The sequence below is a fragment of the Carassius auratus genome, chromosome 7 (assembly GCF_003368295.1).
Source record: "Carassius auratus strain Wakin chromosome 7, ASM336829v1, whole genome shotgun sequence".
NCBI classification, from domain to species: Eukaryota; Metazoa; Chordata; class Actinopteri; order Cypriniformes; family Cyprinidae; genus Carassius; species Carassius auratus.
In genome coordinates, this window is record NC_039249.1 from 18,420,992 (window position 1) to 18,435,885 (window position 14,894).

At 38.1% G+C, this 14,894-nt stretch overlaps 1 protein-coding gene across 3 annotated transcripts in view; it reads right to left on the minus strand.

Moving 5' to 3' along the window:
• smarcd3b (SWI/SNF related BAF chromatin remodeling complex subunit D3b) overlaps nt 1-14,894 on the minus strand; it is a 36,627-nt gene that overhangs the window by 11,836 nt on the left and 9,897 nt on the right. The window contains exons 1-2 of one of the 3 annotated variants that reach the window (XM_026267834.1): nt 8,218-8,775; nt 2,114-2,307 (exon numbers count right to left, since the gene is read on the minus strand). In XM_026267834.1, coding sequence (XP_026123619.1) covers nt 2,114-2,307; nt 8,218-8,295 — 272 coding nt within the window. In that variant the 5' untranslated portion in view covers nt 8,296-8,775. Of the gene's footprint in view, nt 1-2,113; nt 2,308-8,217; nt 8,776-14,894 lie in introns of those variants that run through there. The other 2 variants (XM_026267836.1, XM_026267835.1) reach the window with 2 other exon arrangements.

The following is a 14,894-nucleotide window of genomic DNA, read 5'->3' on the forward strand; positions in this document are numbered from 1 at the left end:
GTGGATTTAACATCAAAATGTAAAGCTTTTTATGTACCCTTCTCACTTTGAAAACTTTGGTGAGTTAATAAGAATGTTGGTAATAATTTAGTGTCCAATTCTCGCTATTAACTTATTAGAATGAATATTACTGGGATATTGGCTGATTATTACTACTTAAATAGAACATATTAATGTCTTATTCTGCAAGACCTTATTCTAAATCTTTAATCCTACCCAATTCTTTAACTTAACAACTACTTTACTAAGTATTAATAAGCAGTAATTAGGAGTATATTGAGGCAAAAGTCATAGTTAATTAGTTAATAGTGAGTATTGGACCCTAATCTAAAGTGTGAACAGAATAATTTATAGTTATCTTTGAATTATTTGAAATAATTAAAAGAACCATAAGTGTATATCCTTGTGTCATTAAAGGGGTCATATGATGCGATTTAAATTTTTATTTTCTCTTTGGAGTGTTACAAGCTCTTGGTGCATAAAGAAGATCTGTAAAGTTGCAAAGACTAAAGTCTCAAATCCAAAGAGATATTCCTCTACAAAGTTAAGAGTCAACCACACGCTCATACAACAGCTCATTCTAAAACGCCCCCACGTCTACGTCACGATGTGGGAAGATTTGCATAACACCGCCCAAATGTTCACGCAAAGAAAGAAGGCGTAACTGTTATTCTCGCTGTAGCTGTTGCTGCCATGTTGTGGAGTGTGTTTTGAGCAGTGTGGAGTAGAGCTTGTTGTTTGTCTTTTCTCCGATCATAAATTCAGACATGGTTTAATGTTTACACAGTGCAATGCAATGCAACTCGTAAAAAGACAAGTCAGCAGCACAAATCCATGAATGAATGTTCAGAAGTGAGGTAAACTTCCACAGATTTCCTCTGCTCAGGGAGTAGGGAGCAATGAACACTGTGTAGGGCCCATGTCAATGGGAACACAGTTCATACATGGAGCTCTCTTCTAATGAGTTGATTAACTGAATCAGGTGTGTTAACAGAGAGAGACGTGCAAAATATGCAGAGCTGGGGGGCACGAGGACTGGAACTGAGAACCGCTGGTATTGTCATTATAATCCATAATTATGTCCCCACTAGATGCATCAAATTTCTCATTTAAAATGAGTTTTAATGTTTTTGACTTGGCGCTCCGAGACACACAGCATCAAAGTATGTGAAGGGGCATAACATTTCCATCACGCGCTTGAGGTTTTTGGCCAATCACAATGTACTGGATAGCTGGCCAATCAGAGTCCACCTTGCTTTTCAGACCAATGAGCTTTGTAAAAATCAACGCCTTTCAGAAAGGTGGGGCATAGAGGAGAAACAATAATGTACAGTATGTAGAAAATAATGTGTTTTCTAAACTTAAACTGCATAAACACATTGCATTACACCCAAATACACAAAATAATGTTCTTTTTAGCAACTTCATATGACGCCTTTAACTTGTCAAGGTTCAATTCAATTCAATTACAAATCATTGCAAAGCAACTTTAGAGAAAATTACGTTTCTACAATTTTTAGTAGTCGCTTATAAGTGGTGATCAGTTTATGTGCAAATGACAGGAATTTGAGGTTGATTAGGATTCAGAAATTAATTAGTAATAAGCAGTTAAATACTTTTTGAAGAGACTAATTTGTACAATAAGCTAATTACACTGTTGAAGATGTAAGTAGTAACTAGAAATTAATTACTTTTTTAGAGTAACTTACCCAACACTGATATAGATACAGTAAACATGTCCTCTGCAGCCCCCAGTGGTTCATAAAAGAGTGGTGTCTAGTATGAAAGAGCTTTTTTCCATGCTATCCTTGGCCCAGGTTAATGGAGTAGTTTACTATACATTTTTATCACTCTTTGTGACTTTCTTTCTTCTGTTGAACATCAAAAGACAAAATTCTGAGAAATGCCTCAGTGTTTTTTGTCCATACAATGAAAATCAATGGTCATCAAAACTGTTTGGTTTCCAACAGCCTTCAAAATATCTTCTTTTGTGTTTCACAGAAGAAAATCAGTCATACAGGTATGGAACAACATTAGTAAATGTTATTTATTACATTTTCTCTATAAATTCTTGTGGGCTCCTTATCATAAGTATGTGTCACTCTATACTCACTTCCTGTTTCGATTCTGTATGGCCTGCTGCTGTTGAATCTGCTGCTGTGAAGCAGCGGGCCGTTTACGACTGGTTTCCATGGCCTGATTGGTGAGTCCGGGCCGGACAGCGGGGCTTCCTCCATATGGTGGTCCTGGAGGCCCCATTGGGGCCCCCTGATGAGGCATTCGTGCTCCTGATGGCATACCGGGCCGCTGAAAAAAGATGATAGCAAGATGGACATAAGAAACTGACTTGGAGAACATTTACATGATTAACATGTACTCTGAAACAAGAGATTACAGATATACAGTGAATCGGTTTAAAGATGCTTTTTAAACATACACATAAATAACAATCAGTTATAAATAGTTTACTTCCAAATAGAAATAAAAACATTTGAAAGAATCTATGCACAATTGTGTTTAGGTTAAGGTGAAGATGTAAATCTCTGCCACTGTTAGACCTAGAGTAACTTACTGGTACAGCAGCAGCTGTTGCTTTCCTTAAGAGCAGAAGCAACTGCACACACAACTCAAGAGCAATCTATTCAACACTTGTGACACACACCACACACAAAAGGTCACACATACAACAGTTCAGGACAGTGAACAAATGACTCTGAAAGAGAAAACTCAAGCCACACTCATGGACATACATTTCGTGAGAACAGATGGTGAGTGTTTCAACTGTGTTTGACACAAACTAACTCTGTGCTATTTAACTTTTAGATGCAATTGAATTGCCTTAAGTTGCTACTCTCATGACATCAGAATAAGCAATGGTTTTACTTATGAACAAATAACATTTTTTTGTTGTCAATATGTTGGTAGGGTAACAGAATTTAACATCAAGTACAGAGATACACCACATATTAAAGAGATACTAAGGCAGTAGCTGCTTTGAAACATGACAAGAAAACACTTCTCTCCAGAAAATACTTATTTTCTTGGCTACTAATACAACAGGGAACACATCAAATAATGGTTATTATTACGGCGCAAAAATCAGGGGAGCTATTATTACAGATATTTTTTTTCTTGGTATTAAAGTCGCAGCCTATGCTATCTGCTGAAGTAATTGATAATATATTATGGTGACACAATATAGCCTCCAATATATAGCTGCCAGGACAAGACGAATGAAGATGTTATTGACAATGACAGACCTGATGGGTGCACAGGGAGTGAAGGAGTGAGACAATACAACTGATGGATGAATGATTAAAAATAAAAAAAGCAGAGGGTTAGGATCATGGTGCTGGCAGTGAAACTGGACATGCAAATTTGAGAGCATGTCAAAGGTATGGCTTGTAGTGGAAGAGCAAACACACAAATACACAGGCAGTGGTCAAAAGAACAGGTAAGAAAACTCCAATCAGACTCCACGTCTTTTCTAAAGTCATAATGAGAGGACAATAAGTTCAATGAGAATAACTGAAGTGATATCAAACAACAAAGACATGTTGAGGGAACATATGAAAGAGAAAAGTCAGAGAGATATAGAGTGACAAACTGTACGTGAGAACGCAGGACAGAACTGGATCAAATCAGGTGTAAAAATGCACTGAAGCATATATACAGAATTTAGGAACTGACCGGAATCATCGTCTTATTCCATGCATTACGACTTCATTTCTCATTTAAAACCGTTCTGGACCTGTTTTCAGTTGCAACTCTGCAAGAGATATGTCTTCAGTGTATATATGAAAATGCTTATGAATCATTCATACCACAATAATCAAATCAAATTCACTGACATTAATTATAATCTTCAAAAGGGGGTTGTTCCCTTTTCAGTTGACTGTGAGAAACATTTTCTTCAAATTCGGATTCATAGTCTCAAAAGTAAAATGTTTAACCAATCGTAAACCGAATTTACTGAAAATCCCAAATATGTTTATGAATATCTCCAGTTATTCTGTAAAGCTTGTCTGGGGATGGAGCTTAGAGAAGGGTTATTACACCAGCATAACTGTATATGCCTAAAAGATTGCTTCTTAGTTCTGGCACACAACAAAATAACACATTTCTCCAGTCCACTGTGCTACTTTTTCTATGTAAATGTGCGCTAGACAGATGTGTTTTTTTAGTTGCACTCAAGACTTTTGTGGCATCTCTCACATGACACAGCTTTCTAAAAAAATGCGTTCAACTTTAAAAAAAAACACGTCTTGAGACTCCACAGACCACATCTTGTGTTTTGCACAAAAAAAAAAAATGCATTCTGTGTATACAAAAATGCCAAAGATCTGAATCGGTCAAGCTCTATTTCTAACAGTGTAAACTATCCATTTGTCATAGTTATGCTAAACAAGATTACCTTGCGGCTGCCTTGTGAGAAACCTCACCTATGCACTTCGGTTAAACAGGAAGGGCTCACACTGAACTGCTGCAGATGTGGTATGTGAAACAAATGTGAGAGTAACAACTAACTGCTGATTTTGGGTGGCTTTGTGTTTAATTTATACAGAGGAAGTGATTGTGCTGTACCCACTAATGATGTAGCTCACATGGGCTTGAGCTGTGTTATGTCTGCAGGTCAGGAGATTGATGATCTCTAGACTGTTGTGAAATAAGAGCAGGCTGTGCAGAGAGCATTGAGTTGCAGGTTAATGAAAGACAATGAGATATTTAGCATTCGATAAGCCACACTCTTGCAGGTGTAACATTTCTGTTATTCCCTGAATGCTGCAGATAAACACTGATGTGCTGCCAGATGCTTTTAACTGTCTTTGTCTGCTGTGAAGCTGTCTTACTGTCACACTGACACAGGAAAAACGGACCAGTGTTTGATAGCTAGAGAGGAATAAAAGAGCCTTTCATCAGATTCCTCTCGTTTTCAGAGTAGCAGGTTCGCGCATGAACAAAAAAAAAACATTTCAATAGTCCTGAAACGTACCACTTAAAATAGTTGAAACAATTACTGTCCTTTGCTGTCTCTCACTGTCTGGCTGCTTTGTTCACAAACCACTTTGAATATAAATTTGGATGCAGGTACGAAGGAAAACATTTTATTGGGAATATTTTCCAGCCGTCACACCATGTGGATCTGCACTTCAGAGAGAGCAGTGTTTGTGCTGTCAATCAGCTTTGACTGATGAGCACTTCTGCTCGCTTCCTGCTGATAAACAACTACTTTTTGCTTAAGAAGACGCCTGCTCGTCCCTCTGGAGTTTCTTCGCTTGCTGTTAAACTGATTGGACAGATGACATTATTTGACTCCTGTGCTTTTCCACGAGTTACTGAAAATGTTTACATACAAACGAATAATCAGACTAAAGTTTTTCAAGTAAACAGCTCAGTCCATCCAGTTGAGCTGGTTTTAAATTATATTTTGTTTTGATTGAAAGGGGCAGTGCAGATCTCCGTTAATAGTACGGTTCAGCTGTAAACCCTTGAATATAACAACTTAAATGAGTTTATTTACATCTCGCCTATGTCTTATAAACTTAACTTTGTCTTAGAAACTGTTCAGTAGAAACAAATATGTGAGTCTGATTGCAAAGTTTAGGATTAATATGCACATAACTTTCAGAATCTAAAATCAGATTCATTCAGAATGAAATAAATGTGTGCATATTAATACACAGGACATGGAAGCTACTCAGGATGTGCGACTCAGTTTTTAAAATCATATTGCAATGCAGCTTTCACAATATCACTTGTTCTTTGAAGCAACAAACAAAACAGGACAAAAGTCGTAGTGATTGGACCTATTTTTGTTTAGTTATTTTCCAAAGTGTATTACAGTACAACTGATATTTAATGTGTAAAAAATACTGTTAGTCCTCTTCTCACTGTATTTTACCATGGTAGTTAGTGAGCTTTGTTTAAAGTGAACTGGAATGAGAGTTTCCGCTGCTGGAGTGAAAGGACCTTTAGGTCATCTTTATTTATCCACACAGTCAGACAGTCTGTCATTAACCCAGCCTGTGTGTTTTATTCTGTGCCTGATAGAGAAGGAGCAAATAAAACAGATTACAAGTAATGTGTATTAGTGAAACACTGAATCTGACACCTAATCTGAACTCAACATTGAGCCTAAGCTAAACGCCAGGAACTGGTAAAAACTGAATATGCATAAAACTAATAACAAGTCACCAACAAACTTTGAGTACTCATTTCACTCTCACGCTCTTTAAACTGTTACTTAATAGCAAACCTTGATGTGTACGTACTGTTCCTTGCCTTGGGAACAAGGCTGAGCCGCAACACCCTTGCAGTTCAAACACACAATGTCACGTATCAAAGAATATATACAGTGTAACTTTCATATGTCAGGCTTCAGACCGAGTGCAGCAGAGAAACAGTGAGAGGAACAATAGCGAAGGTCAGGCTGGGCTGATTCAGAGAATACATGAGTCCAGAAAGAAACACAGAAGACGCAGAGGAGAACAACACAGGCATAGGAGAGGACATAAAAGGAGATGAAGCCAAAATAAGGAGCGGGAAACATTTGCCCAGGAACAATCAGTGCTTCGTCAAGGTTAATTAGTCTGCAGAGGCAACACCATCATTTTCTTCATTCATCATCCAAACTCAGCATTTATGTGTTGTTAGAGCAGCTTAATGCAGAACCGAGACAAATAGTGAACAAAAGGTTGTTTGTAAAGCAAACCAAGACCATTACTGAACGTGGAAAGTCTTCAGTAACAATAACACAAGCACATACTAGAATTATCTTTTAACCAAATAACTTATTATACACTACCTGTAAAAGTCTGGAAGGTTTTTGTTTTGGATACAAGTATCTTGTGCTCATCAACGGTGTATTTATTTGCTCAAAAATACAGTAAAAGCAATAATGTTGAGACAGTTTAATTGAACGGTTTAGAGTTTTAGTATATTTTAAGATGTTTTCATGTGATGGTAAAGCTGAATTTTCAGCAGCCGTTATTCCAGTCTTTAGTGTCGTATGATCCTTCAGAAATCATTCTGATACACTGTGGATAACATTATTAGCCATGTTTTTGTGCTGATACATTTATAGTATTCCTTGCAAAACAGAAAATAAAAAAGAAACTTATTTAATTTACATAATCTTTTACACATTTCTTTACTATCCTTTTTTTTTTGTTAACTGAATGCATCCTTGAGAAATTAAAGTCTTCATATATTTAAAAAAATCTTCTTGAGCCTAAACTTTTAAATGAAAATGTATCTCACAGTAGCTTAATAGTGTCTATATCTAAATAATATAGCCTACTAAAAAACATGAATACTCGAAAGCAAAAGAACCAGACTCCAACTCTTCAGAAATATCATAGTCTGCATACATGTAATAATAGCAATAATAATTAAATAATAATGTTGCATTCCTCAAGAATAAAATCACAGCACACAAGAAAGACACGAAAAGCAATAATAGATTTAAAAAAGCAACAGTGAATGAAAATGCAGTTTTGTGCGTATGCTCACTCTACTACAAACTGATTTCTACTTCAGCCTGATCTGCTGTGGCTAGACAAAGCCCTGCTAATCATAAATAAAAGATTACACCGCTACTGTACCGCATGTACACAAAGGTTTAGACAATAAGTGGATCTTTACAGCCTCTTCTGCATCAAACCTTGGAGAGTGTCACATGGCAAACAGCAGTCCCTGTGCTATTAGTAGTAATAATTATTACTACTTGCTACTAGAGCATCCTCTGGCTCAAGACTAGCTTGAATTTGTAATGAATGACTTGACAACAGACACGCTAATCTGCACAGATGTTATCCGAGGCTCTTGATGTGTTCTCGGAGTTGTAATAACAGTGTGTGGAGTCACAGAGAGGCTTGTGTTTTGAATGAAAGCGCCCGTCACCTTCGGCACGCTGCCAAACGCATGCAGCCTCCAGTGACAAAAGTGGCTACCTTTGGCCTTTCTTTCACGTTCACCGATCCGTCTAGCTATTTTTTTCTTTCTTACATGCACATCTCCCTCATTCGCCTCTCCTCCGCTTCAAAAAGAGGAGCAGCGAGGAGCTGGGATCCGGAGGACTGGAAATAACCTTCACATGGACACCGTTCACCGCTATCAGTCAAACACACGGGCTGTGTCTGTAGCGGAGCTCACACACACACACACACACACACACACACACACACACACACACACACGAGTCAAGAGGGTACGTACCACTCCATGGACGAGGAACTCAAATAGTTTGCTCTTGGTGGCTTTGCGAGCTCCTCCAGCGGTCTCCTCCGAAGCCATTTCCCTCTGGTCTCCCTCCACTCTGGTTCTCCCTCTCTTTTGTCTTTCCCTCTCCCTCGCCTCTCTTCCTTTTCACCCTTCGCTCACCTCCTCAACCCCCCTCCGAGGCTCCCTGCTCCACTTCCCTTACTTTCTGCTCTCTCTGTCTCTCTCTCTCTCTCTCTCTCTCTCTCTCTCTCTCTCTGCCTCGGAGTGTGCTGCTCTGTCGAGTCTCTCGCTCTCTGTGTGTCTCTCACGCTTGTGTTTGGTTGCGCTGTCTTTCAGGAGGCCGGCTGGGAGAGAACGTGGGGGGTTGAGAGTTGGGGGTCTTTCAGGGGGGTTCCTGCTGGCCCACCATGACCGTCCCCCCTCCCCCTTTACAAACACACTGACTGGACAGCACGCGCGCTCACAGGCTGCTGCAGCTGTTGCATTCCATGGGTAGATAAGGGAAGGCTCGCTGACTGGACGCTCGCAGCCCTAGTCTCGCCGCTAAAACCAAACCCCTCCTTCCCTGCCTTCACTACTGCTTTCTCTCCTGTCCTTTCCTTTGCTGCAGTCAAACCCAGCAATGCTTGGAATACGCTGCTCATTCTCAAAAAATGGAGGGAGGTTTCTTAAAGCAGCAGCAGCAGTGAGGAAAAGCTGCCTGGGTTTCAATTGAGGTGGAAATAAAACATACTATACCCGTCATCTTGAGCTTCTTCATTTGCTGTCTGTCACAACTAAATACTAATACCTTTAATAATTTCCTGATCTTCAATTTCTGTCTGATAAATTTAGCTGTATTAATGGATTATGCTGTTAAAAATACACTAAACAAAATTATAAACACAACACCTTTGTTTTTGCCCTAATTTTTCATGAGCTGAAGTCAAAGATCTGAGACCTTTTCTATGTACACAAAAGGCCTATTTCTCTCAAATATTGTTTACAAATCTGTCTAAATCTGTGTTGGTGAGCACTTCTGTGCAGAGATGATTCATCCACCTCATAGGTGTGGCATATCAAGATGCTGATTAGACAGCATGATTATTGCACAGGTGTGCTTTAAGCAGGCCACAATAAAAGACATCTCTAAAATGTGCAGTTTTACTGTATTGGGGGATCGGGGGATCGGTGGATCGGGGGGGGTCGAAAACCAGTCAGTATCTGGTGTGACCACCATTTGCCTCAAGCAGTGCAACACATCTCCTTTGTATAGAGTTGATGAGGTTGTTGATTGTGGCCTGTGTGAATGTTGGTCCACTCGTCTTCAATGGCTTTGCGAAGAACTGGAACACGCTGTCGTATACGCGATCCAGAGCATCCCAAACATGCTCAATGGGTGACATGTCCGGTGAGTATGCTGGCCATGCAAGAACTGGGATGTTTTCAGCTTCCAGGAATTGTGTACAGATCCTTGCAAACATGAGGTGATGATTGTGGATGAATGGCACAACAATGGGCCTCAGGATCTCATCACTGTATAAAACGCACCTGTGTTCGTTGTCCACACCATAACCCCAGTGCACCATGGGCAATCGACAATCCACAACGTTGACATCAGCAAACCGCACACCCACACGATGCCATACACGCTGTCTGCCATCTGCCCTGTACAGTGAAAACCAGGATCCATCCGTGAAGAGAACACCTCTCCAAAGTGCCAGACATTATTGAATGCAAGCGTTTTTCCACTCAAGTCAGTTACAATGACGAACTGCAGTCAGGTTGTGACCCTGATGAGGACGACGAGCAAGCAGATGAGCTTTCCTGAGATGATTTCTGACAGTTTGTGTAGAAATTATTTGGTTATGCAAACCGATTGTTGCAGCAGCTGTCCGGGTGGCTGGTCTCAGACTATCTTGGAGGTGAAGATGCTGGATGTGGAGGACCTGGGCTGGTGTGGTTACATGTGGTCTGTGGTTGTGAGACTGGTTGGATGTACTGCCAAATTCTCTGAAACGCCTTTGGAGACAGCTTTTGGTAGAGAAATGAACATTCAATTCACGGGCAACAGCTCTGGTGGACATCCCTGCAGTCAGCAAACCAATCGCACGCTCCCTCAAAAATTCCAACATCTGGGTCATTCAGCTGCATGATAAAACTGCACATTTTAGAGATGTCTTTTATTGTGGCCAGCTTAAAGCACACCTGTGCAATAACCATGCTGTCTAATCAGCATCTTGATATGCCACACCTATGAGGTGGATGGATTATCTCGGCAAAGAAGTGCTCACCAACACAGATTTAGACAGATTTGTGAACAATATTTGAGAGGAATAGGCCTTTTGTGTACATAGAAGAAGTCTTCGATCTTTGAGTTCAGCTCATGAAAAATGGGGGCAAAAAATGATGTATTGATAATTTTGTTCAGTGTATGTGCCAGTAAAAAAATAACTCCAGGATCTTCCCATTGTGCAAAAAAAAAAAAAAAATAATAATAATAATAATAATAATTATACATATATATATATATATATATCAAATACACTATACTTTTATTTATCAAGATTATTTTGTACATACATATTTTGTCTATCTTGTCTAATGTGTACATATGAAGAGTTCATAAGCAAAAGCCATTTGAAATTTTCTTCTAAAATTAGAATTTTTCTCAGGCTCCTATAGATTTATGCTCAGTGTTTTTTTTTCTCACATGAAAAAGAAAAAGAGTTCTTTGCCATTAAAGTGAAATTACTGAACCTACATAGAAGCCTGATGAAAATGCACATTTTAGAAGAAAATTTAATATGGCACTTAGAGGCTTTTACATCTGAACTCCTCATATGTTGATTACTAGTTTTATGGGGTATATGTCAAATATCACCTGACCAAAGCAGAAAACAGGACTTATGGCATCTGCTTGTTGGAGAAAGCATTAGCAGCAGTATGAACTGAGGGTGAAATCTATGGACTTTTATGGTAATCTACTTTCAACTTATTTAAAGCGCCGAGGTCAGAATAGGAAGTCTGTTGAGCATAACCCAGATTTATTATCTGAGTTTTACAGATTTATTTTCTTTTTGGTGTGTGTGAGCTGGAAGCTTCACCAAGACAAATTCCTTTGTGTGTGTGTAAACATACTTGGCAATAAATCCGAATCGGAGTTTGATTCTGATTCAGTGGTCGTCTCATTTCCTTGCTCATTATGAGTCAGTTCCTCAAACGTCCACGTGGATGATTTTCCCCATATCTTCTAACCTATGAACTAACGGCATCAATTAAAGTAAATATTATCAAAATATTCTCTACCATCCAGCTTTACTTCTTTATAAAACTGTCTGAGCTATTTCTATGCACAGAGAGCACATAAGTGATACCTGTTACTTTCTCAGTGCTAATAATATTAAACCAGTTACTCTGTCACTGTGTGAGTAGAGCATGGGAATAATCAATCCAGCTATTACAAATATTAACCATATTTTCCAAAGTTTACATTACTATAAGTATTGTTTCTAGGAGGTATTTTAACTGGGGTCATTGGCATGGAATTACATAGTCGTTTAGTTATTATTCAGCCTTTTAAGCAGTCTATTTTCCCTACAAATTATTAAAATGTTTCAGCCAAACTTCACTTTCAAACACTGATTGACGTAACTAATTTTTTATTTAATGTCATGTTTCACACATCTATTTGAACACATTGCAAAATTATTTCAAAGATAATTCTCCTAAAAATGAAAAATCTGTCATCATTTACACACCTTTACATTGTTCCAAACCTGTATGAGTTTTTATTCTGTGGAACATAACAGAGGATATTTTGAAGAAAGTCTCTGAGGTTTATAATAACATGTCAAGGTGCTAAAATGTCACCCCACTTTAAGGTTCGGCTTATTTATATACACATTTAAAACTGAGGGTAATAATTAAAAAACTGAGCACTGAAAAACCCTTATTTGTTTGACCTCTAACATAATTGTTGGCTGTTTTTTTGGTTCTTAATTTTTCTTTTTCCAAAACAAGCAAAAAAAAAGTTAATTAATCAATATTCTTTAAAGTAAAATTGTTAAATAAATGTGAAATTGTCACTAATTGCAGGTCTTTGTGGAGGAGGCATAGCACAAAACACCATCCCAGCCACAAGTCGTCTCCCATCCTCCTTGGTTTCACTTTACTAAACTCTAAAAGAGCAGTGAATGCAAAGTTATTAATGAAGTATTTTAAATGACAAATTTCATTGTGTGGTAAATGTGTAAATGACAGCTGAAAACCTTTTCATATTAGCATTCAAATTAGGAACATCTGTCAAGACATGGATTTTTAAAAATGTTTTTTAATAACACTCAACAGTTAATCATGCAAAAACCAGAAAAAAAAACTGAAGGGTTGTGTTGAAATAAAAAGGTGTCTAATTGTTAAATACCGCAGTAGGAACTTGACTGACAAACTAAATAAAATTTTCCCTGATATTTTGTTACACTGAAGGCAGTGTGTTTTGACATTTGAAAACAACACTAAAATATGCTGTTTAATCAAGAATTCGGTGTTGCAGAAACCTTAAGGTTTACACAGATGTAGAGAAACTGCCCTAACAAGGACATAACTGACAAACCACCGGCTACAACCTGTGAATCACAAAAACTATGACCACATTGTCTGGCTGAAAACTCCAAAGTTATTAAATCAATATCAATATTCATGCTATGATTCTGATGGAGAGCTGGAATATGAAGACTAAACACCTTTCTAAAATCCATACCAAATGCCTAAAGTAGGAAAAATACCCAAAGGTTTGGTTACAAATGTGATTGTGTGTTGAATAATCATAAAGATCATCTAAAGGCCATTAATCAAAACTATGCATTAACAAGAAGGAAGTTTATAAAAGATGCCAGAGACATCTGTCAAACTGCGACAGTGTCATACAAAGACAGATGTTTGATCATGCACAATATATATTAAGATGATTTTATATCTATATATTTGAGTTTGAATGGTTTTACACATTATTATGTATTAATCATGACAGGAATCAGGAAGTAGACCAGTATAAAGCAAGCAGCATGACAAACAAATGGAATGGTATGAAACTGAAAGACCGCTTTTAACAGCCTAGGATTTCTAGATTGACTATGTTTTTTTAAGTTCCTTGTGAACGGTGTACAGTAAACACACTATTTATTCATTCTAGTTTTGGCATTGTCTCATTTTGTAAAAACACTTATTTTACCTCACGGTTTAATCGGACCCCATTTTAAACCCGTGTAATTCGAGGACTACAAAACATATCTCTGTGTAACACAAGCCTTTATGGGAGAGTGCCACAAAGGAAACAGTTACTCAAAATGAAAGCATGTCTGGACTCTAGAGTCAGCCAAAAATCATAATAATGACCTATTATGGTGTGGGAAGTGATTTTGTGGTGACTTTGAAGAGAAAAGTGGTAATGTGTGACACAAACATAACACTGACTTAAAAAAAGAAACCAGCAGCAGCCACATAGGATTACAGTGCACAGAAAAATACTTTGAGAGGTGCTCTTTTTGTCTGCTTAAACTAGGGAATATATATATATCTGTATTTATATATATATATCTCTTTTTTTTTTTTTTGGTGTGGCATAGTGACCTCATTTTACTTTTGATCACTCCATTTCAGGATGTAGTTCTACACAAGGATCTCATCAAAGAGCTGAACAGATGTGGTGGTCTTAGTACCCCTTTGAGCCCCCACCAAGTCTCCCTTTTGCCATTACAGCTCTGCCAAACGCTCAGGTCCCATTGACTGGGAGGTGAAGGGGGTGGGGGAGCCATGTGGGGTAAGGAGAGAGACTGTGTGTTTTTGTCTATTGTTGGAGACTGAGGGACAGTTTGACCTCAAGCTGCAGTTTTAGGTTTCTCCTGCAGAGGTCTGTATACGCCTCCCAATAAAACGACTGACTAATCAAAGCCCAGAGAAATCACATTCTCATCTCTAGAGCTGGCCGTAAACAGTGAATTTGAGACAGAGGGAATCATTTTAACTCCTGAAACCCTGATTTATGTACTGATCAGGTAACGGAGGAGGAAAAACAAGAGGGGTAATGAGCATGAACAATCCAAGATCAAATGTTGAATCATGTAGATAAAAATAGATCTAAAAATCTAATAAAACTTGAATATGGTCCAATAATCTGCAAATAATATATATTTAAAACAAGCTGAGAACTTCTCATGAATCACAAAATGCTGTTTCATACATCAGTAAATCGAGCGGCACAATAACCCAATGAAAATAAGACCGTTTTCTTGATTCAGCTCTGCTTTCCTCAAGTATAAAATCTTGCTGAATGTTCATATTGCAAAAGCTTGTATCCTGGGTGGTCCGGTTTCAGACTAAAAGCACTCTTGGCAAAAGAGTCAGTAGCCAAGCCAAACAGATGATTTGAAAATAAAAGCAAGCTACCCTTTTCATTTAAAGACCGGAGCACATTTGATGTGATTCTGGATTACAGTGAAAGTAATAACATCTAAGCCCAGTTATTTGCTAGGCCTGTATTTGGTGCAGAAAGTGCTAGAATGACTGTGTTTAAACTGTACTTGAGTTTGTACTCGAGTTTGAGCATCTGGCAAATTTAATATTCAGATCAACAAAGAATATCAGAATCAAAGTAAACCTGTAATAATAAAACTAGAAATTTGCTACAAAGACTG